Source organism: Lampetra planeri, chromosome 59, assembly GCF_965212315.1.
Source record: "Lampetra planeri chromosome 59, kcLamPlan1.2.h2, whole genome shotgun sequence".
NCBI classification, from domain to species: Eukaryota; Metazoa; Chordata; class Hyperoartia; order Petromyzontiformes; family Petromyzontidae; genus Lampetra; species Lampetra planeri.
Window position 1 is genome coordinate 3,827,027 of NC_136165.1, and position 15,909 is coordinate 3,842,935.

The 15,909-nt window shown below is 52.2% G+C and overlaps 1 protein-coding gene across 5 annotated transcripts in view; it reads right to left on the reverse strand.

Annotated features, from left to right (window-relative positions):
* LOC144736177 (uncharacterized) overlaps positions 1 to 15,909 on the reverse strand; it is a 257,956-nt gene that overhangs the window by 31,250 nt on the left and 210,797 nt on the right. For all 5 annotated transcript variants that reach the window (XM_078618759.1, XM_078618762.1, XM_078618758.1 and 2 more), the window contains one exon: positions 8,976 to 9,159. In XM_078618759.1, coding sequence (XP_078474885.1) covers positions 8,976 to 9,159 — 184 coding nt within the window. The remainder of the gene's footprint in view (positions 1 to 8,975; positions 9,160 to 15,909) is intronic.

Consider the following 15,909-nt stretch of genomic DNA (forward strand, 5'->3'; position numbering starts at 1 on the left):
GTCGGAAAGACATTCAGACGCTGTCTTTCCGACAGCCTTGTTCTTCACCTGAGGACGGCTGCTTGCATTGTGGCTGAAACGTCGTGAGAATTGTATATTATAGTTTTATTTTTATTATTTTATTATTTCCCTTCGACGTGACTTTACCGAAAGAACCAAGAAGTTCTCAAACATTACGAAGAACTCGACAAAACAACGAACGCTCGACACGCTCACACAGGGACTAATCGAACGGGCTCCTGCAAACAAAAAAAAGACGTGATCCCAAGACTCTGGGAAAGGGATTTCTCCGGGGTTCGTTAAACAGTTGATGGAGAAATCGTTGACTTGCGCTCACCCATCCGAGGGCAGCGGTGAAACAACAATGACGCAACAGGCAAGACAGCTGCTTAAATTACCACTTGTAATTACTGAAACTTTCTCTTCCTGCGAGCTATTGAATTTTCCATATACGAGGCGGGATATTTAAATCCGGGGGGTTTACTTTTCCTCTTAAAAGGTTACGGCCGCTCGTAAAATTGTAATTGGCAAAGGGATGGGCCGCCCCCCCCCCTCGACCCCCCCATGAGTTCGACTCCCTCATGTGACTCCTACGCCACCCCCCCCCCCCCTCCTGAAATATCGCTCACGTGAAAAACGTCGACGGGCAATTAAGTAGGGGGCAACCTGGAACGACGCTCGCCGCAATCCGCTGCCCCCTTTTCACGCCACTGTTCGGTGAGGGGCCTCCACCGCACCGCTGTTGGTAACGGGGGTTCTTTGAAACCATACTTCACCGCACCGGTGAGCGTGAGTTTGTGATGGCCGGTGGGCTGGGCTGAGGGAGAGGTGGGGGTGGGAGGATGGGGGTGGCAGTCGTGAAATTTCAAGCTTTTTAAATAGGGCCCTGCATTGATCATTTTCTTTTAAATTCAAAGTATTCTTTGGTATCGATTTAAAGCTTTCGTGACTGCAGGGATTCATCTTCTTGGTTCTTTCGGTAAAGTCACGTAGAATGGAAATAATAAAATAATAAAAATAAAACATAATAAAATAATTCTCACGACGTCGCTCCAAGCCTGGGGCTTGTCATTCAGACGCTGTCTTCTCGACAGACCTGTTCTCCACCTGAGGACGGCTGCTTGCGTTGTACGCCGAAACGTCGTGAGAATTATTTTATTCCGTGAAATTTTTATTATTTTATTATTTCCATTCTACGTGACTTTACCGAAAGAACCTAGAAGATATTTTTTGGTAATTATCAATAGAATACCAATTTTGGGGTTCTCAAAGGGGGGTGTAGAGAGTGGGGGGAGGTTAGCCCCTTGGATTCACCACAGCCTTTGCTATGAACGCTGCTTATCTGGGACTTGCCATTTAATGCCGGCTAAGCAATTCGTTTCTTTTTCAGAAGCGACCTGGCCACAGTTGACCGCTCAACAAAGTGGCTTATCATCATCTTGAGGACATTTCTAGCAGCAGCCGAATACTCGAAACGTGTGATGTTGATTCTAAATGTGGAGGGGAAAAAGCGGAGGACCCGGAGAAAAATTCACGTGACCAAAGGGAGAGAGAGAGTGAGAGAGACACCGCAAACTCCAAATATACAGCAGCAGGCGTCAGGGTCGGGATCAAACCCACGACCTCCTGCGTACCAGGCGAGGTTGTTAACATCTCCTAGCCACCGTGATGATGATGAGAGAGAGAGACACGCAGACTTCAAATATACAGCAGGCGTCAGGGTCGGGATCAAACCCACGACCTCCTGCGTACCAGGCGAGGTAGTTAACATCTCCTAGTTTTACAGATTCACGACACGGCGATGCGTAGCCATGGGGAGGTATTGACCGGGCGGTCAAAAACGCAAAGTAAACAGCCGGAGAAACTGGGACGGATTTTGTGCGATCAATCAAAAGCAAAAGAAAAGTGAGGTAATGGGGGGGCGGTGGAGTAATCCTGGCCGTGATTTGAACAGTTGGTCAAGGTGCAGCTCCCACAATTCCCCACTCGCGACACTGCTGGTGGTAGGGCCTCCACCTTCCCTTTGAAAGAGACAAGCTTCTCTCCGGAGGGTGTTTGACCGACTCTTCCAAGCTGGAGTAGTCACAACAACGGGCATTTTAGTCTGCCAGGAGTGGGGGGCAATCATTGTCATGCAACACAATCCTTCGATTGGCACGGTTGGTTACGTACGGTGCGAAAGAAGTTCAACGTACATACATACAAACGTACAATCCAAAGCGAGTAATTTACTGCATCGTAAATAAAAAACTCGAATTTGGAATCGCCTTCTCTCTCTCTCTCTCGGATGATGACGTCAAGGGAATCTTTAACGTCTGCTGTGAGCGGAGCAGACGGTGCGTGGCATTTTTATGGTTATGAGAGCCGCGGTATTAAGCAGGGCAGCCTGCTGGGTTTGAACCGGGAACCTAGGCGACAAAGCTGGGCAGCTTCCCATTATTTGGCTGCTGCTATAAAATTCCACGCGATGACGATAAGCCATCTTCTTGGTTCTTTCGGTAAAGTCACAGCCCTGTTCTCCACCTGAGGACGGCTGCTTGCGTTGTGGCCGAAAAGTCGTGAGAATTATTTTATTATGTTTTATTTTTATTATTTTATTATTTCCCTTCTACGTGACTTTACCGAAAGAACCAAGAAGATGAATCCCTGCAGTCACGAAAGCTTTAACTCGAGACGATAAGCCACTTCGTGGGGCGATCACTTGTGATGGCCAGGTCGCTTCTGAAAAATAAACTAATTGCTCAGTGGCCTTTAACTTGGTAAAATAAAAAAGTAGTTTACCTTTGGTGTACGCATTTAATATTAGTGATCGGCTTACCATTCCTATACTCATCTATCGTTTTTTTTTCATTGTTTGTTGAGCCTCATAGTTCATCGGATTGCTCCAGCTTTAAACAAAAGATTACGATTCTGAGATGATTCTGGGTACAGCCCGACGTCATATGGAAGAGGATGCTGGGGGCTTTCAGGGTGAATGGGATACAACGGGGGGGGGGGGGGGGCGGGCGGTGTGTGCGACGATGCTACGTGAGAAGTAGGTTACAGAAATTCCAAGCGGGAAGTGGTGAATGAACGAGCGAGCGAGCGAGTTTGAAGATGAGCCATTGTGAGGGCTGCGTTGCCGCACGAGCGGGAGCGGTGTTCAGTTTCCCGACAATTGCCGACCCAAGGCCAAGAAGGGGGGGGGGGGAGAGAGAGGGGGACGATGGAAAAAAACAAACACAAAAAGCCACCTGGAACGAGGAAGTCAAATCACAATGTTACGAGAATATTGATGCGCGCGAGAGAAGCACGCGCACACACGCAAGAACGCAAACATGCATCTTGGGTTACTCAGAAAAGATGAAGAGAGACATAAAATACAAGGAACGCAGATATAAAGGTCCGGCGTGTCGTCGGGTGCCGGAACACGGCGGCGCGTTTAGGAATTTGAACACTACGCAACGACAAAAAAACCGACGAGAGATTCAAGATAGAGATAGATGCGAACACGGTGGGTCGATTATGAATTGTGGGGTAACGTTCAGTTCGAGGCGAGGAAACGAGTAAATAATTTGGGAGGAAAGCCGAGGGCATAAGAAGCCTCGATAAAAAAAAATTGAGATCTTCCAGAGGGCTGCTCTACGCTGCACGTGAGCCTGAAAACATTTCATTGGCCACGACACCAATGGCACAATCAAAATATATAGGGTCCCCGCGGTGGCTAGGAGATGTTAACTACCTCGCCTGGTACGCAGGAGGTCGTGGGTTCGATCCTGACCCTGACGCCTGCTGCTGTATATTTGGAGTTTGCGTCTCTCTCTCTAATCATGATCATGGTGGCTAGATGTTAACTACCTCGCCTGGTATGCAAGAGGTTCGTGGGTTCGATCCTGACCCTGACGCCTGCTGCTGTATATTTGGAGTTTGCGTGTCTCTCTCTAATCCTGACCACGGTGGCTAGGAGATGTTAACTACCTCGCCTGGTACGCAGGAGGTGGTGGGTTCGATCCTGACCCTGACGCCTGCTGCTGTATATTTGGAGTTTGCGTGTCTCTCTCTAATCATGATCACGGTGGCTAGGAGATGTTAACTACCTTGCCTGGTATGCAGGAGGTGGTGGGTTCGATCCTGACCCTGACGCCTGCTGCTGTATATTTGGAGTTTGCGTGTCTCTCTCTAATCATGATCACGGTGGCTAGGAGATGTTAACTACCTTGCCTGGTATGCAGGAGGTGGTGGGTTCGATCCTGACCCTGACGCCTGCTGCTGTATATTTGAAATGTGTGTGTGTCTCTCTCTCCCCGTGGTCGTGTGGATTTGTCTCCGGGTCCTCCGGTTTTTCCCTCCACATTTAGAATCGGCATCACACGTTTAAGAGTATTTTGGCTGCCACTATGAATTTCCACACGATCATGATGAGCCGCTCACTCAGTGGGCCTGACCTGGATTGTTTTTTTTTACAGCAAAGAGAATAACTGGGCGAAAAAGACAAAGCCGCGAAAGAGAGAGAGAGAGAGAAGCCGGTAGCGACGAGCAGTTCTCGGTATAAATAAATAAAATGTTCCCATTCTATTCTAATCGCGATGACAAATCTCGAGTAGGGGCGCGGGCGCTGCTCACTCGAGATCAACGAGCGAGCGGCGGCGTGGGGGGGGCAGGAGGGGGTGGGGGGGGTGGGGGGGCCGCCACGGTGTCGGAGCGGACCCAGGTGCTGGCCGGTTGGAGTCGGCACGGGGGGGGGGGCGGGGGGCGGGCACGGCGACCGCAGGTCAAAAGCCTCGGCGGCGCCGGTAGCCGAGGTTTGGATCGAGGCACGCGCGCGGTCAGGTCGGGTGAACGCGCTGAAAGAAAAAAAAAAACTCGCAAACATTCGGCAAACATTTGTCGAGCGAGGCCTGGAAGCAAGATGGAATGAACATCGCAATCACAATGAAGGGATTGCAGATACGCGGCGAGAGTTCTGCTAGAGCAAGCACAGATAAAAGTTGGAGGGGGGGTGGTGGGGGGAGAGAAGAGGTCAGGGCAGATTCAGAGCCGAACGCAGGTGGCTTGCGGTGTTTTATTTTTTATTTATTTAAAAATAAAAGATGCGATGGTCGGGGACTTGTCGGCGCGAGCGTCGAATGGGCCCCCGCGCCCCCCTTGCCCCTTCGCATCGGTGTCCTTCGTCGGCTGAGAAGGTGCGAAGAAACCCAAAATGAGCGTTTGGTGTGGGGGAAAAAACGATGGCGTGCATGCGTGTGTGCGTGTCTTTGTATGCATGTCGGGGAGCGGTAGCATAGCGGTTAGCGCTACGAACCCGGCGACCCGAGTTCGATTCCCGCTCACGGCCAACACCAATATCTGAACCGGATCCTGGGCCTCCCCTAGGTCGACTCAGCCTCAACTGAGTATCTGGTGCAGCGTGTAAACATTACCACTGGGGAGACAAAGGCGTCTGGGCGTGGTGCCGACCACCCACCCGTGCCGGCCTTCAAAGGCGCTCGCTAACAGCACTTTTGTCCCAACAGTCTGTTAAAGGCTATACGGGGGATCTTTGTCTTTTGTACGTACTTTGAACTTATTTCACACCGTACGTAGCCAACCGTGTTCATCGGAAGGTGCGTGTTGTTATCGTGTTATCGTGTTATCGTGTTATCGTGTTATCGTGTCATCGGGAGTGTTACATCGACGAATGCGGTGAGAAATGAAAAAGAGAAGTGAGCTGTTATGCAACTTCCTGCTGCTTATTTCTACTGATGAATAGCAAGTAAATAATGATTGTCTATCTCTCGACAAACAATCACCGCACTTCTCAGGGGCCAGCAATGACCCCCCCCCCCCCACAAAAGTGTGTCTGGTATATCTAAAGATATACAAACATAGCAGCTGCATAACAAGTTACGCCCGCTCTCCCGACAATAGCTTTAAAATACGGGGGGGGGGGGCGGGAGGGGGTGAAAAGCACGTCTCATAATTTTGGGGAATGCAGCAGAGGAGAGTGTGCGTACAACAATTACAATGAACTGTTACCCGCTCTCTCTCGTCAATTCATTGATTCGCATCGGTTCTTAGGCTCACGATAATTCGCGCGTGACGTCGAACGCCCAACCGGCACGGGACATTGCGCGGATGGAGGACGGTGCATTGTGTGTCCAGCGTGAAAAAAGTTCAACGCACGTACGTACAACATACATATAACATACATACAACATACGTCCGTGACCCCAGGGCCTAAACTCTTGTCCCGCTGCCCCTGAAAATCTTCTCATTGATCCAGCAGTGATTCACGTTGACCCCGAATTGATCGCGAAGAATCACATCTTTTTATTCCCCTCCTTCTCTCTTCTGCCTCGTTTCTTCGAGGGCACACGAGCGGTCAAATTGCCTCTCTGTCGATTAAGAATCGGCCGGGAATCGATGGCGATTGCTAAAACTCTTGATTAGAGCCGTTCGGGATCGATTGGGGATCGATTGGGGATCAATTGGAATTGATCGACGATCGACGGCGAGTTGAACACGGCATTCTGTTGCTCGACTGTTGCTCCCCACGTTCAACGAACAATGTCCGATTTAAAAAAAAATAGACACACTCAGATAAAGGAGGACAGAGATCAACACCGCCAGTCTACGAGACGCTCAAGAAATAACGTCGGAGGTTCTGAAAGTATTATTAAGCGCCGCCTTGCACGCAGAACTACCCAAGAGGCCTGCTGCCGATCGCTCCCAAAACTTGGCCTGGCCTTGTCTGAGCGGCGTCTCTCCGCGGCTGCTGCTGCTGCTGCTGCCTGGAACAATTTTGATTTCCCGTCGCAATGGACGAAGCGCTCAAAACTCCCGTTGAGTAAAATGCGCAGCGCTTTCGTTTTGTTTTTTTTGGGCTCGGCCAAAACAAATAAAATTAAAGAAATTAGAGTGGGCAGACGTCCAGCGGTTTTTGTTACAGTGGCCGAGTAGCATAGTGATGGGCACATGTTTGTAAATTCAGAATTGAATTTACATTTTTACAGGATGATTAACACCGCCGCCCACACTTTTCCATTTGACACAGCGGCCAGAAACAAAGAGCACCCGTTTCAGAGCCGTAATAAATGGGAGTGCAACGCATTTCTTGAATTCGGCGAGCCAGTCGTTATTTTAAGAGCTTGGCGGGGCTGACACCACGATACCCAACGTGCTTTCTGGTCATGTCCGACTATCGCCGAGCTCTATGAAACATATAATGGGGGGTTTTCGATTTAAAGCTTTCGTGACTGCAGGGATTCATCTTCTTGGTTCTTTCGGTAAAGTCACGTAGAAGGGAAATAATAAAATAATAATAATAAAACATAATGAAATACAATTCTCACGACGTTTCGTCTGACGCTGTCTTTCCGACAGACTTGTTCTTCACCTGAGGACGGCTGCTTGCGTTGTGGCCGAAACGTCGTGAGAATTATTTTATTACGTTTTATTTTTATTATTTTATTATTTCCCTTCTACGTGACTTTGCCGAAAGAACCGAGAAGATATAATGGGGGGTCTTCGATAACGTTAACAATACATCTGTAAAAAAACAAGTGTGGAAACTACCCTGTGGGGCCCAAGAGAAACGGGGCTGACTCGAGAACAGAACGCTTTGGTAAGCACTTTCAGTGTAACGGGGCCAGGAAAACCGTATTGAGCGCGTGGTAGAATCACGAACCCCCCCCCCCTCGTCCCATACTCAGTGGCTGAATCAATTCAGGCCTAATCGGAGCATGAGCAGCATCTGAGCTGTAAGCTGGTAAGCTCACAGACGAGGAAGAAGAATTACAGCACGTGCATGGGGTCCATTGCTAAACCTTAGACCAGTCTTAAGTACCTGATCGCCAGAACGCCAATGACCTGGCCAACAGCACCTCCCCCCTCCCCCCTCTTTTCCCCAAGGAAAATCCCTCCCTTCACCCACTCCGACTGCTTTGATGAGTCCGGTTTACCTGTTACCCGTCGAAGCCCATGACAACAGGATGTTGCAACGTATGAAGAATGTTGCAATGTACGCGTGGGAGAATGTGGAATTAAACAACATTTTATATATATGTGTGTGTGTAGGGAAAAAAAGAGCTTGGGGCAGAGAAGAGACGATGGGAAGGGGGACAGGGGGAAGAGACGATGGTTGGAGGAGGGAATTCCATAGGGAAGCGGTGCGAGGGAAGGGATCGGAAGGATGCATTTTGTGACCTGCAGCAGTGTGGCGAGTGAGCGAATCTGACCGAGTGAATGGGTGGCTGGGTCAGTGAGTGGGTGAGCGAGCGTGCCGGTTGTGACCTATCAGGAGCGGCGGGGTGGCCGTTAGTGCTCTGCACTACGAACCATGGCGACACCCGAGTTCATGGCCAAAACCAGTGTTGATTATCTGAACCGGTCCTGAGCCTCTCCTAGGTCGACTCAGCCTCAAATGAGTACCTTGTGTGGTGTACTCATTTTGGGAGACAAAGGCAGCTGGGCGTGGTATTGGCCACCCATCACCTTGTGTGCCGTGACGGCCTTCATAGGCGCTACTCGCTAACAGCACTTGCCCCAACAGTTTGTTAAGGCTATATGGGGGTATCTTTGTCTTTGTTGTGGCCTGCAGTGAGGTGGATTGAACACAGGTAACGAAATAGTCAGTCTGGTAAACCCAAGTCCTTGAAAGTTCTAAGATAAGGGTGTCTATGAGATGTTATCTCCCTCGCCTGGTATGCAGGAGGTTGTGGGTTGGATCCCGACCCCGACGCCTGTATAGTTGGAGTCTCCCCGTGGTCGCGCGGATTTTCCTCCGGGTCCTCCGGTTTCCCCCCTCCACATTTAGAATCAACATCGCGCGGTTTCAGAGTATTCGGCTGCTGCTATCAATTTCCACGCGACGATAAGCCACTTCGGCGAGCTTTCGTTTGCGATGGCCGGGTCGCTCATGAAACAGAGCTACGTAGAGAGCTCAAGTTTGGGCCTTACCAGGTGTGTAAAAAAAAATACATTTAAGTTTTAGTCCGACGCTGAGCGAGACAACTCACTGTGTGCGCAGAGTGAAGGCGGCACTGGTGATGGACGTGGGCAGGTTGAGTCCCTTCGTGATCTCCCTCCAGATCTTCTTGTTGATCACCTCCACGAGACCGCCCTTCTCCGTCACCAGCTTGTAGAGCGTGTGCAGGTCCAGCACCTGCTTGGCCATGATGGGGATGCGGTTCACGGGCGTCCCTGCGGTCGCACGGCCACAGCGGGGAGAGAGAGAGAGAGAGAGCGATCGCCCTGGTTAGCCATCGCAGGTCGCAAGGGGGTGCGCGATCGCACAGTCGGCGAGCGCCTGTTGAGGCCGGTAGCACTGCGCCACGTGACGTGTGTCTGCCCAGCGTGCCGCGCGCTGTTCGCACACCGCACCAAGTTACAATGCGCAGATTTGTGAATTTGAAACGACGATAATTATTCGGCGCTGCTGCTCCTTCTGCTGGCAGTGGGGCGCGGGCGCAATTAACAACGACACGCTCATCACAAAAGAAAACAAAATAAAATGTGAGATCTTTCAGACGATGGCCCTTCCTTGACGTGAAGAAGGGCCATCGCCCGGAGGGTCCCCGATGAAAGATTTACTTGACGGCAGCGTTATTGATGAGTAGATGAATGTTCGCATCGGCCGAGCGATCCGCGGGCTCAAAGAAGGTTTGAGCAGCACTGCTCCGGGTGAGCGAGTAACTTTGGGCTTTGTCCAAGTATCGTCCTTTCCCCGACAATTTCATCCGTTTCGCGCGTTTTTACCGGGGTTTTATTATTAAGCGTGCTGTTTTATTTCTTTACAAAGTTACTTTAGATATGCGTAAATACGTATCCGCAGATTAATTGGTGCACGGTGGAAAATCAATGACTCCATCGTTCATAATTCATGGGACACCCGCTCTCAAGACATGTGAAGACTTCATTACTGGGGCCAAAAAAAAGACATAAATCTGCGAATATATTTATTTTACATTCTCTGTATTTAATTTCTTTGTTCTATGCACTATCCAACAACCATTTACAGCATCCACGTCGATTTACATCCGGATGACAGAAGGCCTCCCAATGCTCCTTGGTTATGGGAGCCGTTTGACCATACTTCACCGCACTGGGGAGGGCTGTGACGAGTGCGCACATCATTTGCCGCTGATGTAAGCCGTGAGCCGGGAGTAAAACCACAAACACACGACGACGCACAACAGCTCCCAGCGAATAATCTGTAACAGTAACAATTAAATACGTAAGCAACTCTGCTGATTGAAACAAATGCCGTTCGGGAAATGTTCATTTGGTCGCCCAATTATCCCCCGCTAATGAAGCATTACTTCCTTACAGAGATGAAACAAACCGGGCCGTTCGTGCTCGCAGTTTTCCGATTGCTCCAAAATTCCGTGGCTCTGTAACTTGAACGCTTGTGCGCCCAAGGTGTTCTCCGATCTTATCAACGTCGCTTTACAAACCACTCGAGGAGACTGTGGCGGCTGTGTTGCTGCTGCTGTTGCACAGCGCTCCCGACGTTTCGCTCCACGCGCTGCAAAAGGAAGTTCCTTAAGAAGCTCCCAGCACGTGTACCGAAACGTCGGACACCGTGCCGAACGAAGCGCGGTAACAACCCGGCGGACAAAACGGAGGAGAGCCTGAAATCGCCAGGCCTGATTCTCCCTCAACAAAAAAACTGGCGACGGATCGCTCTGCATTAGCGAACGACGGCGCAGCGGGCTGAGCGTTGAATAAAGACCTCCGTCTCCGCTCGGTTTTTCACCGGAGTGAAATCCATACGGAGGAACAGAAATCACACGTGCATTTACAGCGAAACCAGCAAAAAAAAAAAATCTTTTTTGTTTTAAACAGAAAGCGAGCGGATCAATGGGGCCGATTGAGCGGACGGCAGAGCTGAAAACGGTTCATTGAGCGCATCCTCTAACTTGCCCCAAAACTCGCAATCGACGCTCAACATCCGCTAATCCCCCCCCACCGCCACCGCCGCCGCCAAACCCCCCACCTACCGCTAATTGAATCGGAATTTGAGGCGCGTTCGTCAAAAAATTGTCTTTTCATCTTTTCCCCGGGACTTGCGTTCCCGGTTGTGGGGGGGGCGGGGGTCAAGAAAAAAAGGCGACTTGCGTCGATGCTCTGTCGAGCCAACGCGCTACGCGAAGACTAAAATAAAATAAATACATTTAATTAAGGAAAAAAATTCTTAAGTGTTTCCCCAACCCCTTTACCAGAAGCCGATCCATAGCCCCGGCGCAGCCGGAGACAAGCGCGGTGCACCTGGGACCGGCGTGCGAACGTCGTCTCTGTCACAACTGATTATTTTTTTAGTTGGCTTCCAGCGCGGTAATTACTTCACTCTAAACACCTCGGAGGGTGCAGCTTACCCCCCCCCCCGCCCCGCCCCCCCTCGCCGCCCCCCCCCCACCCCCCCGCTGCATCCCATCAGACAAATCGAATTACTGCCCACACGGCACACAGCAGATGGGGCGATCGAGTCAGAGCATAAGACCCACGCGGTTTCTATCCCGCCCCCTCCCCGCAAACCCCCATTCTCCCAGTAAAAGTTTGGTGTTGCGTCCTACGATGCGGTAATCTCTGAGCGGCATTCTCGTTCGCGTGCGATCGGATTCGCGACGACTTCATCTGGCAACCGTGCGCGGGGCTTTCGCGGCGCGTCCTCGTGCGTTTCCGGAGCGTCTCGCGACGCGCGAGCGACACGTTGGCACAAAAACATCAACCCCTTCAGACGGTCCGATGTCTCGCCGCTCAGTATTGCACGCGGCACGACACGACACAAGGCGGCTGCCGGACGCGATCCGCGAGAGGGTCACGCGACGCTTTCCGAAGGCGCGCCGGGCTTGGGCAGGAGATGACGTCCCGTGGTAGTAATAATAATGGAAATAATGACATTCATAACGCGCCAGATTATTTTGCGGAGCCAAACTCAGGGGTGCTTCGAAAGCCTGACCCAACATAGAGAGCGGAGTTGAGATGTTTCTTGAGTGCATTTGACGTTCCACACCGAGGGGCTGACGGAGGAGATCCGACGTGAGGCTGTGACAGTTCGGGACCTAAATTTCGATTTAAAGCTTTCGTGACTGCAGGGATTCATCTTCTTGGTTCTTTCGGTAAAGTCACGTAGAAGGTAAATAATAAAATAATAAAAATAAAACATAATAAAATACAATTCTCACGACGTTTCGGCCACAACGCAAGCCTGGTGGTGTTTCATTCAGACGCTGTCTCCCCGACAGACCTGTTCTTTACCTGAGGACGGCTGCTTGCGTTGTGGCCAAAACGTCGTGATAATTATTTTAGCATGTTTTATTTTTATTATTTTATTATTTCCCTTCTACGTGACTTTACCGAAAGAACCAAGAAGATGAGTTCGGGACCTCCGTGTCCGAAGCAGATTTTGAGCGACGCTGCTGCCGCGCAGGGTAACGACAAAGCGACGGCCCAAGGAGGGGAAGGGGGCCTGACGGGACATCGGCCGAGGTGTGGGAAGACCTTCATCCAGCAGTGACTAGAGCATGGCTGCTGACGATGACGACGACGACGCAGATCCTAGCCGAGCTGGCAGACGCGGCGGCTCTCCGGCCGCGAAAAAGTGCGAGAACAAATCGGATCGCTCAGACCGCCCCTTTAATTAAGAGAAGTGCTGACAGGCAAAAGAAGCGGCGAGATCCCCCCCCCACCCCCCAAAAAGACGTTCCCCAATATCCACGAGGGCTGGGCCAAGCCAAGCGGCGAGAGGAAAAAGAAAAAAAGAGAGCCACCTCCCAAAAAAAGCGAACAACAACACAAAACAACAAACCCTCAATCAAAGTGGCGGCTCGATCGCTAGCGACAAAAATGCCAAGCGGATCTCGGAGCAGAGAAATAATTTATTGGAATGGAGAGTTATCTGCGAACGCGTAACTCAGCTCAAATCCATCGCCGGGACAATGGGTGCTCGTGGAACGGAATGAAAAAAAAAAGCGTACGGGCCCCGCCACCGCCGCCAGAGTTCCTTTCTCCGAGTGTCGCGCAGAATCTTCCACTTTTTTTACCTTCCACGCCACCCCCCCCCCCCCCTTTCTAATTACCTTAAATCAGAGGTGTGGGGGCCAACGCGCGTCCAATATACGATAGCGTGGCGGGGAAAGGAGGCTTTTATTTCCGCCTTGATTTGTGTTAACTTTGAACGGCGAGGTGCAGACCAAGCAAGTTTTTTTTTCTTACTTCGGACGCCACTTTTACAAAAAGCGCCGCGTATTTCACCGGGAATCTAAATGCGCGGCACGGAAAGGAAAAAAACGACGACAATCGAGACGCGCCGCGCCGATAGCCCTTCGACGTGTGAGGGGCGAGTTGAACGGGTGCCAAACGTTCTCTTAGCGGCTTAGCCCAACGGCACCGCGTCGCGCTTTTCAGGTCGACGGCGCCGGCGCTGGGCTTGTTCGGCACGATGTCCAACGTTTCGCTGCCACGCGCCCTGAAGGGAGCTTGCCAGGCATGTAGGTAGCAACGTGTTAACCACCTCGCCTGGTACGCAGGAGGTCGTGGGTTCGATCCCGACCCCTGACGGCTGCTGCTGTATATTTGGAGTTTCCGTGTGTGTCTCTCTCATCATCATCAGGGTGTCTAGGCGATGTTAAGTACCTCGCCTGGTACGCAGGAGGTGGTGGTTTCGATCCTGTACCTGACGCCTGCTGCTGTATATTTGGAGTGTGCGTGTCTCTCTCGCCGTGGTCGCGTGGATTTTTCTCTGGGTCCTTCGGTTTTTCCTTCCACATTAGGAAATCAACGTCGCGCCTTTAGGGCACTTGGCTCACCTTCCACGTGATGATAAGCCACTTTGCTGCGCTATCATTTGTGACCAGGTGACTTCTGAAAAAGAACTACATAACTAAAGTGGGCCGTAGCTGGTAAAATAGTTTAATGCATCCGATTCCATCGCGCCCGTGTTCCGCCACGACACAGTCCACACGCACCCCGCGCTGCTTTGGCTCACGATGCAACCGCTCCACATCACGCAACGTCATACTGGAGTAGAAATGATCGTCACTTCAACTCGGTACGGCATTTGGTCATCGCCCCCGCAGAGAGAGGACGTCTCAGAGGCCCGAGGAGGAAGCATAGACGAGCGGGAAGGCAACGGCCAGGCTCACCGGCCGCCTTTGTCTCCCCATTGCGCCAAACCAGGTGTTCATTTGAGGCCGAGGCGACCTAGGGGAGGCCCACGATCGGTTCAGATATTGGTCACCACGCTAGCCACGAGCGGGAATCACACTCTGGTTGCCGGGTTTGTAGTGCAGTGCGCTAACCGCTGCGCCACCACTCCGCGCCCCCCCCAAACACACATATATAGGTACAAACGCACACAGGCACATTATACAGTCACAAGAATACAAAAACAAAGATAAAGATCCCCCGTATAGCCTTCACAGACTGTTGGGGCAAGGCAGGCATGGCACACGAAAGGGGTGGGTGGCCAGCACCACGCCCAACCGCCTCTTGTCTCCCCAGTGGCGACGTTTACACACCGCACCAGGTACTAATTTGAGGCTGAGTCGACCTAGGGGAGGCCCAGGACCGGTTCAGATAATCGTCCGTGGTGTTGGCTGTGAGCGGGAATCGAACCCGGGTCGCCGGGTTCGTAGCGCAGCGCGCTAACCACTGCGCCACCACTCCCCACACACATAAACACACATACACGTACACAAAGGCGCACATGCAGGCACACACACACGTATAAACTTACACACGCACACACACACAGATCGAGGCACATGCAAACAGAAGGCCCCAAACGCCCTCATGCCCTCTGCAGCACCCTGGTTTCAGCAAGTTCAGGAATGCTGATATGCAGATGATAATCATGTTATTTAACTCAAACCATCCGGGCCGCCTTGCTCTCCGTGTGCCGCTTAACAATCGGATGATCACTGGCCCCCCCCCGCCCCTCCACAACCCCCCACCCCCCACCCACCCACCCCCAGCCATGTCCTTCCAACCCCCTGTCGCAGAACAATAATAATAACCCCGGGTCAGCCGGCCGCCTGTAATCTCATGGAACGTAAGCGGGATGCATTGAGCCGTCCGGCCGCAAAACGCAGCATCATCGTCCACTTTATGAGCGGGCGAGCGGGCGGGCGGGCGGGGGCGAGCGGGCGGGGGCGAGCGAGCAGGCCCGTAATGCGTTCTGACGCTGCTGAAACAGACGAATAAACCTCTCCGCACGATCTCGCTGACGGCCGCACGAACGCACGCGCACGCGCTGGCCACCCACCCCCTTCGTGTGCCGTGCCGGCCTTCGTGGGTGCTCGCTAGCAGCGCTTGCCCCCACAGTCTGTTAAGGCTACGCGGGGGATCTTTGTCTCCGCGTGCACCGTCACGTGCGGAACTCGTCGGAAGAACGCGGGCTCACGGCCCCGAGGGGACGGGGGGGGGGGCAGGGGGTTTATCGCGAGAGTCCGCTAAACCGCTGCACCAACGTTGGAGGGACTCAACGTTGGCCGCGTTTACTGGGAGGGCTCCGGTGTGCAGGCCAGGGTGGCCCACCTCTGCAGGTTTGCACGCCGTGCACCAATGCCCCGGACCAATGCTCTTCAGATGTCGATGGGTAAGCAGGTGCGTCCAGCCTGTTCAGACCTTGACCACTCAAGCCGCCCCAAGCCACCGCGCACCCAGCAATATCTTTCGTCGCCGACGGAAGCTCCGCAACGAAAATATAGCGCTAGGACGACGACGATGATAGCAACAACAACAAGAGGAACAACCGTGCGTTCGCTTCGTCCGTGGAGGCCTCGTTGTGACTCGCGCGGCCTCTACGGGAGAGAGTTTTGCTCGCGATATTTGGCCGACGCTTCGCGTCGACGGGCTCGCGTACGGGGTGGCCGGAAGACATCGGAGCGTCCCGAGAAGGGGCGCGCCGCTCGCTCGACAACAGCGAGGGGCTCCGCTTCAGACCCAGCA